This window comes from Giraffa tippelskirchi, chromosome 5 (assembly GCF_054371585.1).
Source record: "Giraffa tippelskirchi isolate mGirTip1 chromosome 5, T2T-mGirTip1v1.2.pri, whole genome shotgun sequence".
NCBI lineage: Eukaryota > Metazoa > Chordata > Mammalia > Artiodactyla > Giraffidae > Giraffa > Giraffa tippelskirchi.
Genome location: NC_137279.1, coordinates 179,568,406 through 179,582,556, shown reverse-complemented (window position 1 = coordinate 179,582,556; position 14,151 = coordinate 179,568,406). Strand labels below are relative to the sequence as shown.

Here is a 14,151-nt window from a genome sequence, read left to right as displayed (position 1 = left end):
TATGGTCAAGAAGCCAATTAGAGTGGACTTAAGAGAGAACTGGAGGTGAGAAAATGTAGGCAGAACCAAGAAGCAACTCTTTAGAGAAATTTTCCTATGAAAGCAAGCTAAGGGTATTTCCTTGGTGGCCCAGTGATTAAGACTTTGCTTCCACAAAGTGACCCAGGCCATTGGAGATGTTGGTCAACCACCTCTGAGAGGCAGGCCTGGGCCCAGCCAGTGCCAGCTAAGCACCCTTAGGTAGGATGAGGGGGCATCATGGGACCCCTCATGTTGGGGGACAGTGGTGTCTGGTTGATTCTACTTGGGGGCAGGAGGTATATTTGTTTATTCTCCTGGTTTCATCCGTTGGATCATGAAATGATCTTTGAAATGATCATGAAATGATTTTTCTGAAATTCCAGAAAAACATCCACTTTATTGACTACACCAAAGCCTTTGACTGTGTGGATCACAACAAACTGTGGAAAATTCTGAAAGAGATGGGAATACCAGGCCACCTGACCTGCTTCCTGAGAAATCTGTATGCAGGTAAAGAAGCAACAGTTAGAACTGGAGATGGAACAAGACTGGTTCCAAATTGGGAAGGGAGTATGTCAAGGCTGTATATTGTCACCCTGCTTATTTAACTTCTATTCAGAGTACATCATGCGAAGTGCTGGGTTGGATGAAGCACAAGCTGGAATCAATATTGCTGGGAGAAATATCAATAATCTCAGATATGCAGATAATACCACCCTTATGGCAGAAAGCAAAGAAGAACTAAAGAAGAGCCTCTTGATGAAAGTGAAAGAGGAGAGTGAAAAAGCTGGCTTAAAACTCAACACTCAGAAAACTAAGATCATGGCATCCAGTCCCATCACTTCATGGCAAATGGATGGGGAAACAGTGGAAACAGTGTCAGACTTTATTTTTTTGGGCTCCAAAATCACTGCAGATGATGACTGCAGCCATGAAATTAAAAGACGCTTGCTACTTGGAAGAAAAGCTATGACAAACCTAGAGAGCATATTAAAAGGCAGAGACATTACTTTGTCTACAAAGGTCTGTAGAGTCAAAGCCATGATTTTCCCAGTAATGTATGGATGTGAGAGTTGGACTATAAAGAAAGCTGAGCACCAAAGAATTGATGCTTTTGAACTGTGGTGTTGGAGAAGACTCTTGAGAGTCCCGTGGACTGCAAGGAGATCAAAGCAGTCAATCCTAAAGGAAATCAGTCCTGAATATTCATTTGAAGGACTGAGGCTGAAGCTGAGGCTCCAATACTTTGGCCACCTGATGTGAAGAACTGACTCATTGGAAAAGACCCTGATACTGGCAAAGATTGAAGGCAGGAGGAGAAGGGGATGACTGAGGATGAGATGGTTCGATGGCATCACCGACTCGATGGACATGAGTTTGAGAAAACTCCGGGTGCTGATGATGGACAAGGAAGCCTGGTGTGCTGCAGTACACGGGGTCACAAAGAGTCTGACATGACTGAGCGACTGAACTGACCTTCCTTTTTTAGGTCATTGCTGTCCTAAACAAATGGTTCTTTGTACTCTGCTTGCAAGTTTTCTGTGAGTTTGAAAGTGTTTCCAAATTAAAAGTTAAGCCAAAAAAAAAAAAAGACAGTGCTCTTGAACTGCACGGGGCATGGGCTTGATCCTCGGTCACAGAACTACCAAAGCTGCAGGACACAGTCAAAACATTAAAAAAAAAGAAAGAAAGCTAGGAAATGGCACAATTGCTCAAGTGAGCTAAAGTCAAAAAATGATTTTTTAAAAATATGTGTTTATGACATCGAAAATACCAGTAAAGGACTTACTAGCATCAAGTGAGATCTTAATGGTGCTGGGTAATAGTACTTCATTTTCTGAATCCATTCACTTCCCCACATTCCTAAATAACTAACCTTAGAATCTCAGATGCCACTGATTATAAGATACATCATTATTTTGCATATTACTAGGAAAGAAAAAAGACTACCAATTAAACTATGGCATGTCATCATTTGTGAGATAGCAATTTCGCATATGTTGAAATATGAAAAAAATATTAGAATTAATCTAATGCAGAATTTCTTATCTTTTCTTTCCTCATATCTCAAATACCTTCTCCCTAACTTCACTTTGAGCTTCTAATTTCACTTATAAAATAGAAACACTCAGGGGAAGATATCCTCATTCTCCCCCCACCAAATCTGTACCTATCGATTCTGCTTCTCCTGTTTTTTCAATGAATAAATTGCCCAGGCTCTTGCTTAGAACTGATCCTCCCAATTGTGTGCTGGATTCCATTCCTTCTTTCCTCAAGGACTTTGTTCTTGCAACTGTCCTGTCTCTCCTGTACTGTTGATTTTCCCCTCTCCACTGTATCATTTTAATTAGGATACAAACACTGTAATTTCTTCCATCTTAAAAAAAATTCTGAACCCCAAACCCATCTGCAATGGACAGTTTTACTTTCCTATTCATCTTAAAAAAAAAAATTGAAGGAGTATGTATGTAAGTACTTGCCTTCTCCCATTCTTTCATCTCACTCTTTATTCTTATCAGACTTCATCAAACTTCCATCAGTACACCAAAAGGGCATGTTTCAGCCATCCCCCCATGGCTCAGTCCAATGGTCAATTATTACTTCTCATCCTACCTAACCTATCAGTAGCACTTAATGCAATGGATCACTCCCTCCTCCTTGAAACGTTCTCTTCCCTTGATTTTGCAGATCCAAACCTTCCTGCTTTTCCTTTTGCCTCAGGATTATTCCGTCTCAGTCTTCTTTGTTGGGTCCTCTTCGTTTCTGACCTAAGCTACTGTCTTACTAGAAAAGACTGAACTGAGTAAAGGCAAATTATTCTCTTAGCAAACTGCTGACTTAGATTTTCCAGTATTTAAAAGGTCCATAGCTTTTAAACAAAGATGATATCAACATCTCCCTTTTATAAGTGAGCATGTCTCCTCAAGCAGCCCCAGAGATACCAGATCTGAAGTCTCCCTCTAAGGAGGCAAAACCAACGCATTCCACAAGTAAGCTCCGTAGGCTTTATGGGAAATGTAGTATTGGATGAATAGCCTGCACCCCGCGGGAGCCTGGGAACTCTGGGCGAAGAGTTACTTCCGGACACGCGCAGTGGGGTGGTAGCCGGTATTTTGTAATTTTTGAACCAGTACTGCATGAAGTGAGAGTTGGGATATCTCCCGTGTCTAGGAGATCTCCGTGACCTGATCTCCAGCTTAGAGCCGGAGCTGGGAGTGTGGCGGTGCAAAGCTGGCAAGTATGACTCTACAGAACTTGGGGGACATAAGGAAAGGGTAGAAAGAAAGGGACCGCTTTATTGGCTTACCCAACGAAAATAAAACGTGAGAACCCTCACATGCGGTGACTTCCAGTTTGGGTGTGTGGGTCCTGTCCGATTCTGGAGTAGCTCAGAGAAAACAAGGTAAGAGTCCAACTGCCACTCCGTGGGTTCTTAGATCCCAGTTGAGGCTTGAGTAAGTTCAGTTTGCATTCCTTCTCTTGTGCTTTAAACTGCACCTTTCCTGATGACAAAAGCACCTTTGGCCCTACCAGAACCTGCAAAAGGAAATAGTAAACCATTTTAAGGGAAAACGTTTTTAGAGAAACTTCGGTGCATGCTTTAGGGTATTTTCATGTGACATGAAAATGTCTTCTGCCATATTAATAAACAAGAAATGTCACGACTATCAGTGATACCTGGCTTCCAAATGTGACTGAGGGCTGCTAAAACTGCGATCCAGCAGATGCTACTGCCGGCCCACCACCACCACCCCCTTCACGGTGATTGCTTTGGAGCTGGGGGAATGCCAGGAGCAATGAACAAGGAAACAGGATTAGCCCCAGATAGATGAGGTACATGTGAAAGGAATGAATTCACTGAGCCCAGAGGCTTGCATCTTCCCATACACAGAATGCTAAATTCCTTAACTTGATACTGATATTTGAGCTCAGCCTACCTGCTTCCTTTGTTGCAAACTTGTATATAGCCTGACTTCCTCTCCTGCCTCCTTGGAGCAATTTTCCCAGAGTTACTGAGATGCTGTCTCCCAGGCTAACATTCCCACCACCTAAAATAACTCTCTGCTTTCAAATTGTGACTATATTTTTTTAGTCAACAGTCACAATAATCATCTGAAGTAAATATTATCTCTATTTTGTATATGAGTTAACTGAAGCAGAAAGGTGAGTTTAACTTGCCTGGACTCAGGCAGTTTAGTATAGATGATCTGAGAGTCAAACTCCAGATGAGTTTCCTTCAAATTGCATTCTTTTTGCAAGATGAAAAGAACCTGCAAAACAAATCATTGGATTTATTATTCTTTCGAAATATGTTTATATATGCTGAGTAAATTTTGGTATGTCATCATTTAAAAAAAAAAACAAAACTCTTGGTATATGTATGGCTGAGTCACTTTGCTGTTCACCTGAAACCACCACAACATTGTTAATCGGCTATACCCCAATACAAAATAAAGGTTTTTTTTTTAAAAAAAGAACCCTTGGTGAATCTTCAGATTTTCCAGTGATGATTGTAAATAAAGCTGAGAGTGCCTCTTGCACATTTTAGCCTTTCTAGGGCCCTAGCAGTGCTGGTTGGAATTTCAAAAAGCCCAGATTAGGCCTGTAGAAGATGGTGAGATTGAGAGAGAGAGATTGAGATTTAGAGTCTCAACTGAAGACTTCAGCTTAAAAAAAAAATACCCCCACTCCCCTGCCCCATGTCCCTGCATCCAGCCTCTTCAGAAAACCCAATTTGAGATCTCTTACCCAATCCCCCTCAGAACAGAGGCCAGAGAATCACAGGTAGGAATGACTTCCAAAGATAACTGAGCTTCAGAGATCAGGCTTTTAGTTATCACTTTAACTCATTCATTATTATCTACTTAGAATGAATTTCTGGGAGAAAAAAAACCTGTCACTGGTTTAAAGGTTAACGATTTGCTGTTAGGTCAGTAGGGTAGAAATGTACAGCCTACTAATATAAGATCATCGCTTATAAAATATGGACATTTCTGACTTGCTGGAAATGTCATTCTCTCATTAGGTGGCATTTTCTGAGGTTGCACTGAGTGTGCCTCTGTTCTCATAGAGCAGGGTTCTCCATTGCAGTCCTGGTATTTCATGTCTTTATTCTCTTCCCCATTTCTACTTTCATAGATCTCTGTGCAAGGGAGGCAGAAATGATCAACTTCAAGGTAAGGCATCCATTTATTGTTATTAAAATCTCTTTTTTTTGATGGGTAAGAAGTGGATTTATTTAGAGAGATGCACAGTCCACGGACAGAGTGTGCACCATCTCAGAAGGCAAGAGGTCCAAATCTCTTTTTAAAAAATCCATATAAAAAGGAGATGTATAGTTAGGGAGAATGTAGACTGAATAGATCAGTCCAATAGGAAATTCAGAAAATTGATAAATTGATATCCAGGTTATAGGGTTGGTCAGCATTTTGGTAGGGCTTCATATGTGTACCCACTCTTTATGGTGATCATAGAAAATGGGTAGCCAACCAAAGTATTGGCTTTGTCCAGGAGCATAAAGCAGAACAATTCCCCTGAGAAGTAAAATTTTTCCTAGCGCAGTTCTCCAAAGAAGATATCTTATAATAAGATTTCAAAGAGGTTATGTTAGCAACAGTATTCCCAGTAACAATTCTGTGATAAATATAACATCCAATTTCCAATGACCTTCTTAAGAGTGTTCCCTAGAATAAGCAGAGAGCAGAGTGCCAAGAACTCCGTATGTAAGTCTGTGTGTGCTATGCTGTGCTTAGTTGCTCAGTTGTGTCTGACTCTTTGTAGCCCCATGGACTGTAGCCTGCCAGCCTCCTCTGTCCATGGGGGTTCTCCAGGCAAGAATACTGGAGTGAGTTGCCATGCCCTCCTCAAGGGGATCTTTCCAACCCAGGGGATAGATTAGATATCTTTATTGTGATTACATTACACTTTTAGATAAATTTGGGGAGAATTCATAACTTTTCAATAATGAGTTCTCCATTTTATTTCCATTTTTATTTTGGTCCTTCATTACAGTTATATAGGTTTTTAATGGTAATTCTTATACGTTTCTTACAATGTTTATTCTTACATGTGGTTTAAGTTGTATTGAAAATGGGATGAATATTTTTTTCATAATATTTTCTAACTGGTTACTCTGGTGCATAGGAAAGTATGTATTTGTCTGTTTGACTTTATTCAACTTACAGAACTCTTACTAAGTCTAAGAGCTTTTTAGTTTATTCTTAGATTTTCTAGCTAGCCCATAATATACTCTTCAAATGGTGTTTTGTCCCTTACTCACTTATCTCCATTTTTTTTTTATCTTATTGCAGTGGACAGGATTTCTAGTACTATAATTCTGAATATAATTGCTAGCCAAAATCTTTTCTGGTCCAGTTTTAATGGGAATTCTTCCAGTGTCTTATATTCTGGTAGATATTCTGGTAGATAGTTGTTCTTTTTTTTTTTTTTTTTAATCAAGTTAAGGATTCTTAGCTTATTAAGATTGTTTTCACAAATTGGGAACTTTTTTCCTCATATCTTTTTTTATACTTGTCGATATATTTCATGCTTTTAACATAACAGTTTAAAGAATTTCTAATACTGTTCCCATTAAAGGGACAAACAGTAAATATTTTAGGCTTGAGGGCTATATAGCTTCTGTGATAACTACTCAGCTCTGCCCTTGTAGTTGAAGTAAAACAAATAGGCATAACTGTTTTCCAGTTACATTTTATTTACAAAATTATATTTCTTCTAAATAAAATTATTTCTGTGGCATTAAAAAAAAAGCTTGTAGGTTTTAGTTTGCTTCCTTATATAATCTTAACTATCTCTTTGTGATAGAAATGTTACTATATGCCTTTTTAATTTCAGTTTAAATTAAAAATGATTTTGATTCCTGGTTAAGAGGATATATTTTATCATATAAAAAAAATCTGTGTTTTTCTATTTTATTATGCTTACATAAGTCTAACCTGTTAACCTTATAGCCCATTTAACATCTAATTACCTTTATACGTTTACTTTGTAGTGTTTAATAGACTGTAAGATTGCTGAGGGCAGTAATAAGTTTTTTCTTTTTTGTATCACTAGCACTGTACTTGGTGCATCCTCATTAAATATTATATGAGTGAATGAATGAAGAACATATAAGCAGTATTTTAAAATAATTTTATTAAGACTTAATTCATTTATTATAAGTTGACCACCTTAAAATTAGTATATTACCACAATTGTGAAACTGTCATCCCTAATCTCAGAACATTTTCCTATCCTCAAAAGAAACCCCATACCCATTAACAGTTACACCCCATTCCTTCCTTCCCCCAGCCCTGAATTATTTTATGTTTTTATGGATTTGCCAGTTCTGAAAATTTCATACAAATGGAACTATACAATTTGTGATCTCTTGTGACTGGCTTCTTTCATCTAGCACAATATTTTCAAGGATCATCTATGTCATGGAGTCCTTTTTAGTACTGAATAATATTGGATCATATGGATATACTTCATTTTGTTTATTCATTTATTACTTGCTCAATACCCATATTGTTACCACTTTTGCCTGCTATGAATAATTCTGCCATGGACATGTGTGTATGGTTTTTGTGTGGACATATGTTCCCAACTCTTTTGGGTATATGCCTAGGAAAAATTGCTGGGTGTATGGTAACTCTATGTTTAATGTTTTGAAAAACTCCTAAATTGTTTTCCACAGGTGCTGCACCATTTTACAATTCCATCAGCAGTGTATGAGAGTTCCAGTTTCTCCCTACCCTTGTAAAAAACTTGTCATTGTCTGCCTTTGATTTTAGCCATCCTATTTGATGTAAAGTGATATCTCATTGTGATTTTGATTTGTACATCTTTTCATGTGCTTTTGGATCGTATCTGTCCTTGGAAAAATGTCTGTTCAAATCTTTTGCCCATTTTTGAATTGAGTTTTCTTTTTATTCTTGTAAGAATTCTTTTTCTTTTGGAGACAACTCTCTTTTCAGATATATGATTTACAAATATTTCCTATTATTTTGTGAGTTGTCTTTTTCTCATTCTTCATGGTGTCCTCTGAAGCACAAAAATGCTTAATTTTGATGAATTCCAATTTCTCTATTTTTTCTTTTGTCACACTTTTTCTGTCATGTCTAAGAAAACTGTTACCTAATCCTAGGTCATAAAGATTTACTCCCTTGTTTTCATGTAAGAATTATATACAGTTGACCCTTGAATGACACAGCTTTGAACTGTGTGGGTCCACTTATGTGCAGATTTTTCCAGTAAATACATACTGCAGTACTACATGACCTGTGGTTCATTGAATTCATGGGTGTGGAACCACAGATATGGAGGTGTCTGTAAACTTATGTGGATTTTTGACTGTGGGGAGGGTTGGCACCCTAACCCCCAAGTTGTTCAAGGGTTACCTGTAGTTTTAACTCTTACACTGGGTCTCTGATCCATTTTTAATTCATTTTTATTATGATGACTTCTCTGGTGGCTCAGACGGTAAAAGTGTCTGCCTACAACCAGTCCATCCTAAAGGACATCAGACCTGGGTGTTCATTGGAAGGACTGATGTTGAAGCTGAAACTCCAATACTTTGGCCACCTCATGCGAAGAGCTGACTCGTTGGAAAAGACCCTAATGCTGGGAAGGATTGGGGGCAGGAGGAGAAAGGGACGACAGAGGATGAGATGGCTGGATGGCATCACCAACTCGATGGACATGGGTTTGGGTGGGCTCAGGGAGTTGGTGATGGACAGGGAGTCCTGGTGTGCTGCAGTTCATGGTGTTGCAAAGAGTCGGACACGACTGAGCAACTGAACTGAACTGAACGATGTGGGAGACCCTGATTCAATCCCTGGGTTGGGAAGATCCCCTGGAGAAGGAAATGGCAACCCACTCCAGTGCACTTGCCTGGAAAATCCCATGGACGGAGAAGCCTGATAGGCTACAATCCATGGGGTCACAAAGAGTTGAACATGACTGAGTGACTTCATTTTCTTTTATTATGATACGAGGTGTGCAGGTTGGAGGGAGTCCAACTTCATTCTTTTGCATGTAGATATCCAACTGCCCCAACACCATTCATTTAAAAGACTATTCTTTCTGCTATTGAATTGTTCTGATACTATTTAAATATTTTTAATATAATTTTTGTTTCTATCACAAAGTATATTTCTGAATCAGGTGTATAGTAGTTTTCATACATAACTTTGAAAACTCATCAATGAACATGATGTGATCCTAAGAGGCTGCCATGACTCTTCCAAGTCCCCAAATGATGCACACTTTAGTTTGAAGATCCATGTACTATTACAGGGATCAGTGACACTCCAGGATGTGGCTGTGGAATTCACCCCAGAGGAGTGGCAGCTGCTTGACTGTGATCAGAGAACCCTGTATTGGGATGTGATGTTGGAGAACTTTAGAAACCTCATCTCAGTGGGTAAGGACAGTGAGTGGTATCTTTTTAGTTGTAACTCAGAATGTTTTAACAGTACCCTTCCTTTAAGACCTGTGAAAGCTGTGAACATTCTGAAGCGTTAGTAAGTTTGGCCTTGAACTTCAGTGGTCAAAGATTCTTCATCTCCTTTGGGGTCAGGTACTGTGTTTGTGCTTCTACCTCCTGAGTGAAGAAGGGTCTTTTCTGTTCTGAAGCCTGTTTGTCAGCCTTCACAGGCCCTAAGACACCAGGAGACAAACCCGAATTAGGAGGTAGTTGTTCCTAGCACTTTGTCCCCAGTTCTGTGTTGTTTCCCAGGAACAGGGTGTCCAGTTACTGAAACAACAGTGATATTCAAGGTGGAACAAGGACAAGAACCATGGATGGTGGAGGGAGAGAACTCACGCTGGCCCTCTCCAGGTGAGTCAGAGAAAACCAGAAAGATGGGGGTCTTTGGAATGGGGTCCCAGTTGGTGAGTGAGGGGCTGGTACCTTTGAAACACTTTAGGAAGCACATACCTTCGGAAGTGACTGGGTGCCCTTGACACGACATCCTCAGATCCCCATATGATACCCTCAGTTCCGCTCTCGCACATGGCTGCTCTTTCTCTTCCTCAGCTCTTGTGTAGGAGGATGTCCTGCCACACCACTTTGACTCCTCACACCACCCGTTGCATCGAAGTGCATGCTTGGTTCTCTCAATTCCTAGAATCCTCATTGTTCTTTCCTCCTTAACACAGTGGCAAATCTTTCCATACATCTAGTTCTAATAATGTACTCAGCTTATGTGGATTTGCAGTCTTACTCCACCAACCTCTTTTGGATAAGGTTAGAGGGCTGGAGATATAAAAATGTTCCTGAAGGGAACCGATATTGTGTCAGATGACCAAGAGGAAAAAGATATTATGAATGCAGAAAAAAGGGAGGTATTCTACCAGGGTGATCTAGGAATTATGTAGTGAGGACTCTGATTCTGATCTCCCTCTTCCAAATCTAATTTTCCCTTAACTCCATTGTCTCTTGTTCCTCTCCCTGTCCAGTGATCACATCTCCATGGTGGGCTGTCTTTGTTCTGTGAGCAACTTTTTGATTTTCTTTGTACCTCCTCACTACCTTGTGCTATTTTACTGTTTTTTTGTTTTGTTTTTTTTTCCCGGTCACAAGTTAAGCCACCCATTCTCACTGTCATTCTGTCTCTTTTTTCCTCCCTAGCAGTTTTATTCTTAAAGTTCAGGAGCAAGGTGAAAACATGCTTGTTTCAGAATGAGACTAGATTTGAAATCAAGTTTCTTTCTATGACTGTCAATGGCAAAAATTAACTAGGAACATTTCATTGTACTCCTTTTTAGAAGCTGACTGCCCACTTGTTGATGAATCAGACAAGCACCAGAAAAGCAAAGACAATTTTTTTAATTCAGTTTTGTTCATGTTCAATAAAATTCTGACTGTGGAGAGACTTCATGGTTATAATATGAGCACAAGTCTTAATTCTACAAGAAAAAAATCATATAAATGTAAGTCATATGGGAAGAGTTGGCAACCTACTTTGGACTTTCTCAATTATAGTAGATGTTATAATGGAGAATACTCTGATGAATGCAATGAATGTGGGAAAGCCTTCAAAAAGAAATTTAATTTCATTAGACATGAAAAAAATCGTACAAGAAAAAAACTGTTTGAATGCAACAACTGTGGGAAAGCCTATAGCAGCAAAGCACACCTTGTGACTCATCAGAAAATTCATAACAGAGAGAGACCCTTTGTGTGCAGTGATTGTGGAAAAGCATTTACACATAAAGCACAACTCGTGGTACATCAGAGACTCCACACTGGAGAGAAGCCTTATGAATGCAGTCAGTGTGGAAAATCATTCACTTGGAATTCTTCCTTTAATCAACACATGAAATCGCATACACTTGAGAACTCATTTGAATGTAAGGAATGTGGGAAAACGTTCAGGTATAGTTCATCCCTTTATAAACACTCTAAATTTCATACAGGAGAGAAACCATATCAATGCATTGTATGTGGCAAAGCCTTTGGCAACAGTTCTGTGCTTGTTACCCATCAAAGAATTCATACGGGAGAGAAACCTTATGGATGTATTAAATGTGGCAAAGCCTTCATCAAGAAGTCTCATCTCCTTAGACATCAGATAACTCACACAGGAGAAAGACCCTATGAATGTAGCAAATGTGGGAAACCATTTTCCCAGAAGTCAAATCTTATTGTACATCAGAAAATTCATATGTAATATTCACCTATGATTATGAGAAAGTTTTAAATATTTGATAAATTATTGAGTAAAGAATTCATGGTGAGGAGAAATGCAACAATTTGAAGGAACTGAAAGAACAAATTCCCATAAAAAATCAATGCCAGTCATGTTCTGGAAATGATAAAGTTTTTAGAGGAAAGATCACAGAAAATGTTAATTTATAATGATAAAACTTAGAGCTTAGGCTTCCCTGGTGGCGCAGACAGTAAAGCATCTGCCTGCAATATGGGAGACCTGGGTTCGATCCCTGGGTTGGGAAGATCCTCTGGAGAAGGAAATGGCAACCCACTCCAGTACTCTTGCATGGAAAATCCCGTGGATGGAGGAGCCTGGTCGGCTATAGTCCATGGGGTCGCAAAGAGTCGGACACAACTGAGCGACTTCACTAGAGCTTGGAAAGCATAAATTAAACAATCAAGGAATCAGTGAAAACTACATTTAGCATCTCTGATTATTTTTATAACAAATTACATAATTATGCAAGTGTGAATATAAAATAAGTTTATATATTATATTAAATTATATCTATTAAGAGTTTCTGAAGTAAATATCACACTTTTTCTTCCAATCTGAATAGTAACATGCAAATATTATATTAAATTATATCTATTAAGAGTTTCTGAAGTAAATATCACACTTTTTCTTCCAATCTGAATAGTAACATGCAAGTGAAAAAATGTGGTTTAAGATATAGTAGGAATTTCAGTAATATTTCATCCATTTGCTGGCACTTTTAATGGGTATAGCAGTGTTACTGAATCTCAGAGTCTCCTCTTTAATTCTAAAACTTGTTATAAAGATATATGGAATGACATGTGTGTATAATTTAACAAGGTATCAGTTGAGATGGTGAAAGCAGTTGTGTTCTATACACTAAGTGCTCAGTTGTGGAAAAGAAGTATTTAAAGAAGTATATAAATAAAACATTTGCACTTCAGCTATCCCTGTTCTTTTTCATTGATGTATCCACCAAAGGTGTAAGCATAGCTCAAGTAGTAGTTACCTAGGGTATCATCTGAATTTCATCTTAATAAAGTAGGATGTTGTGATACTTTGCAACTTTCAGGGAGCAAGTTTTTGGATCTATTTTTTGTTTTCTTGTTAAGAGATTGATACAGGTTTAGCTCTTAGAACTGCCTGGAATTTTCCATGTGACAGCATAGGCACATGAACTGAGTTGAAAAGAGCACTTTTTTGTTATGTTTTGTTTAGCAACTTCACTTTGGAATGTGACATTTGGTAAATTCCAAATATTCCCTTAAAAGGATGAACCAATCATTATTTAACCTACAGTTTTTATTATTATACACAATATTCCTTAATAATGTTAAAAAACGTTTATGCCTTTTTTTGAGTTGTGGCAAAACAGCTTGATCCTAAATTCAGAAATCAGGTCTTTTCAAGTTTAAGCTCAGTTACAACTTTTTTACATTGCTTTTCTTTCATTAACCATGTTTTGAAGAGTAATGTTGAGTAATGATTATAAATGAATGCTAGTGCTTTTTGGAACAAGCATACTAGAACTTAAGGATCTCAATTAAATCTTTTACTGAATATTTTTTTGCTTGACTAAACTTTAGTCAGGTTCCTGAAACTTTCTGAGGCTCACCTGCACACTTCCTTAAAAAATCTATTTTTAGCAAGAACTCTGCTAGGCTTCCCTGGTAGCTCAGATGGTAAAGAATCTGCCTGCAATGGGGGAGACCCGGGTTCAATCCCTGGGTTGGGAAGATCCCCTGGAGAAGGAAATGGCAACCCACTCCAGTACACTTGCCTGGAAAATTGCATGGATGGAAGAGCCTGGTAGGCTACGGTCCATGGGATCGCGAAGAGTCAGACACGACTGAGTGACTTCAGTCACTCACTGCTAGTCATTTTAAACAGAACTCTCTGCCCTCAGTATCTGATCAGATTCCTCATCCTCCGTCATCCTTCAGGTAATGTCTGATTACCCTGGCCTGTTTCGGCAAGAATCCTGTTAGGATGATTTAGCCAGAACCTTCCTTTACCACTAATGTTTTCCCTTCTTTTCCCTAATGTTTTCTCTTAGTAATTTTCCATTCACTGACCCCCTACCCTACTCCTTGTCCACAGTATATTCAGAGTTGAGCCTAACTAAAATCCCATTGCAATGGTCCCTTTGCCTATCACACTTGTCCTGAAGAAAGTCTGCCTTGTCATTTGTCATCTTTAACAAATGTCATCAAATACCTTTTTTTATTTAACAGTTTGCCAGTTATTTTAGGAGACTACATATTGTTTACAGTCTCTCAGTTCCCCAAATCTCTGTTACCTTATTTTGGACTTGTCTTCAGAATCAGTTTGCCAGCCACACAGGGAATTCTGTTTTTGGCCACGTGGCATGAGGGATCTTAGTTCCCCACCCAGGATCAAATCAGTACCCCCTGCAGTGGAAGTGCGGAGTCTT

General features: G+C 38.8%; 1 protein-coding gene across 10 annotated transcripts; it reads left to right on the top strand.

The window, feature by feature from the left end:
* The first annotated feature begins 3,121 nt into the window (after positions 1-3,121).
* Positions 3,122-12,662, top strand: ZNF684 (zinc finger protein 684). 10 transcript variants are annotated; one of them, XM_081493954.1, is made up of 6 exons: positions 3,122-3,255; positions 5,161-5,198; positions 7,721-7,752; positions 9,322-9,448; positions 9,764-9,865; positions 10,795-12,097. In XM_081493954.1, exons 4-6 carry the CDS (start codon positions 9,415-9,417, stop codon positions 11,697-11,699), a joined length of 1,041 nt encoding a protein of 346 aa, XP_081350080.1. In that variant the 5' UTR covers positions 3,122-3,255; positions 5,161-5,198; positions 7,721-7,752; positions 9,322-9,414; the 3' UTR covers positions 11,700-12,097. The 10 variants fall into 10 exon arrangements, with proteins under 10 accessions (XP_081350080.1, XP_081350082.1, XP_081350078.1 ...); XM_081493956.1 differs by having other exon boundaries at positions 3,122-3,259; XM_081493952.1 differs by lacking the exon at positions 7,721-7,752 and having other exon boundaries at positions 9,770-9,865.
* The last annotated feature ends 1,489 nt before the right edge of the window (positions 12,663-14,151 follow it).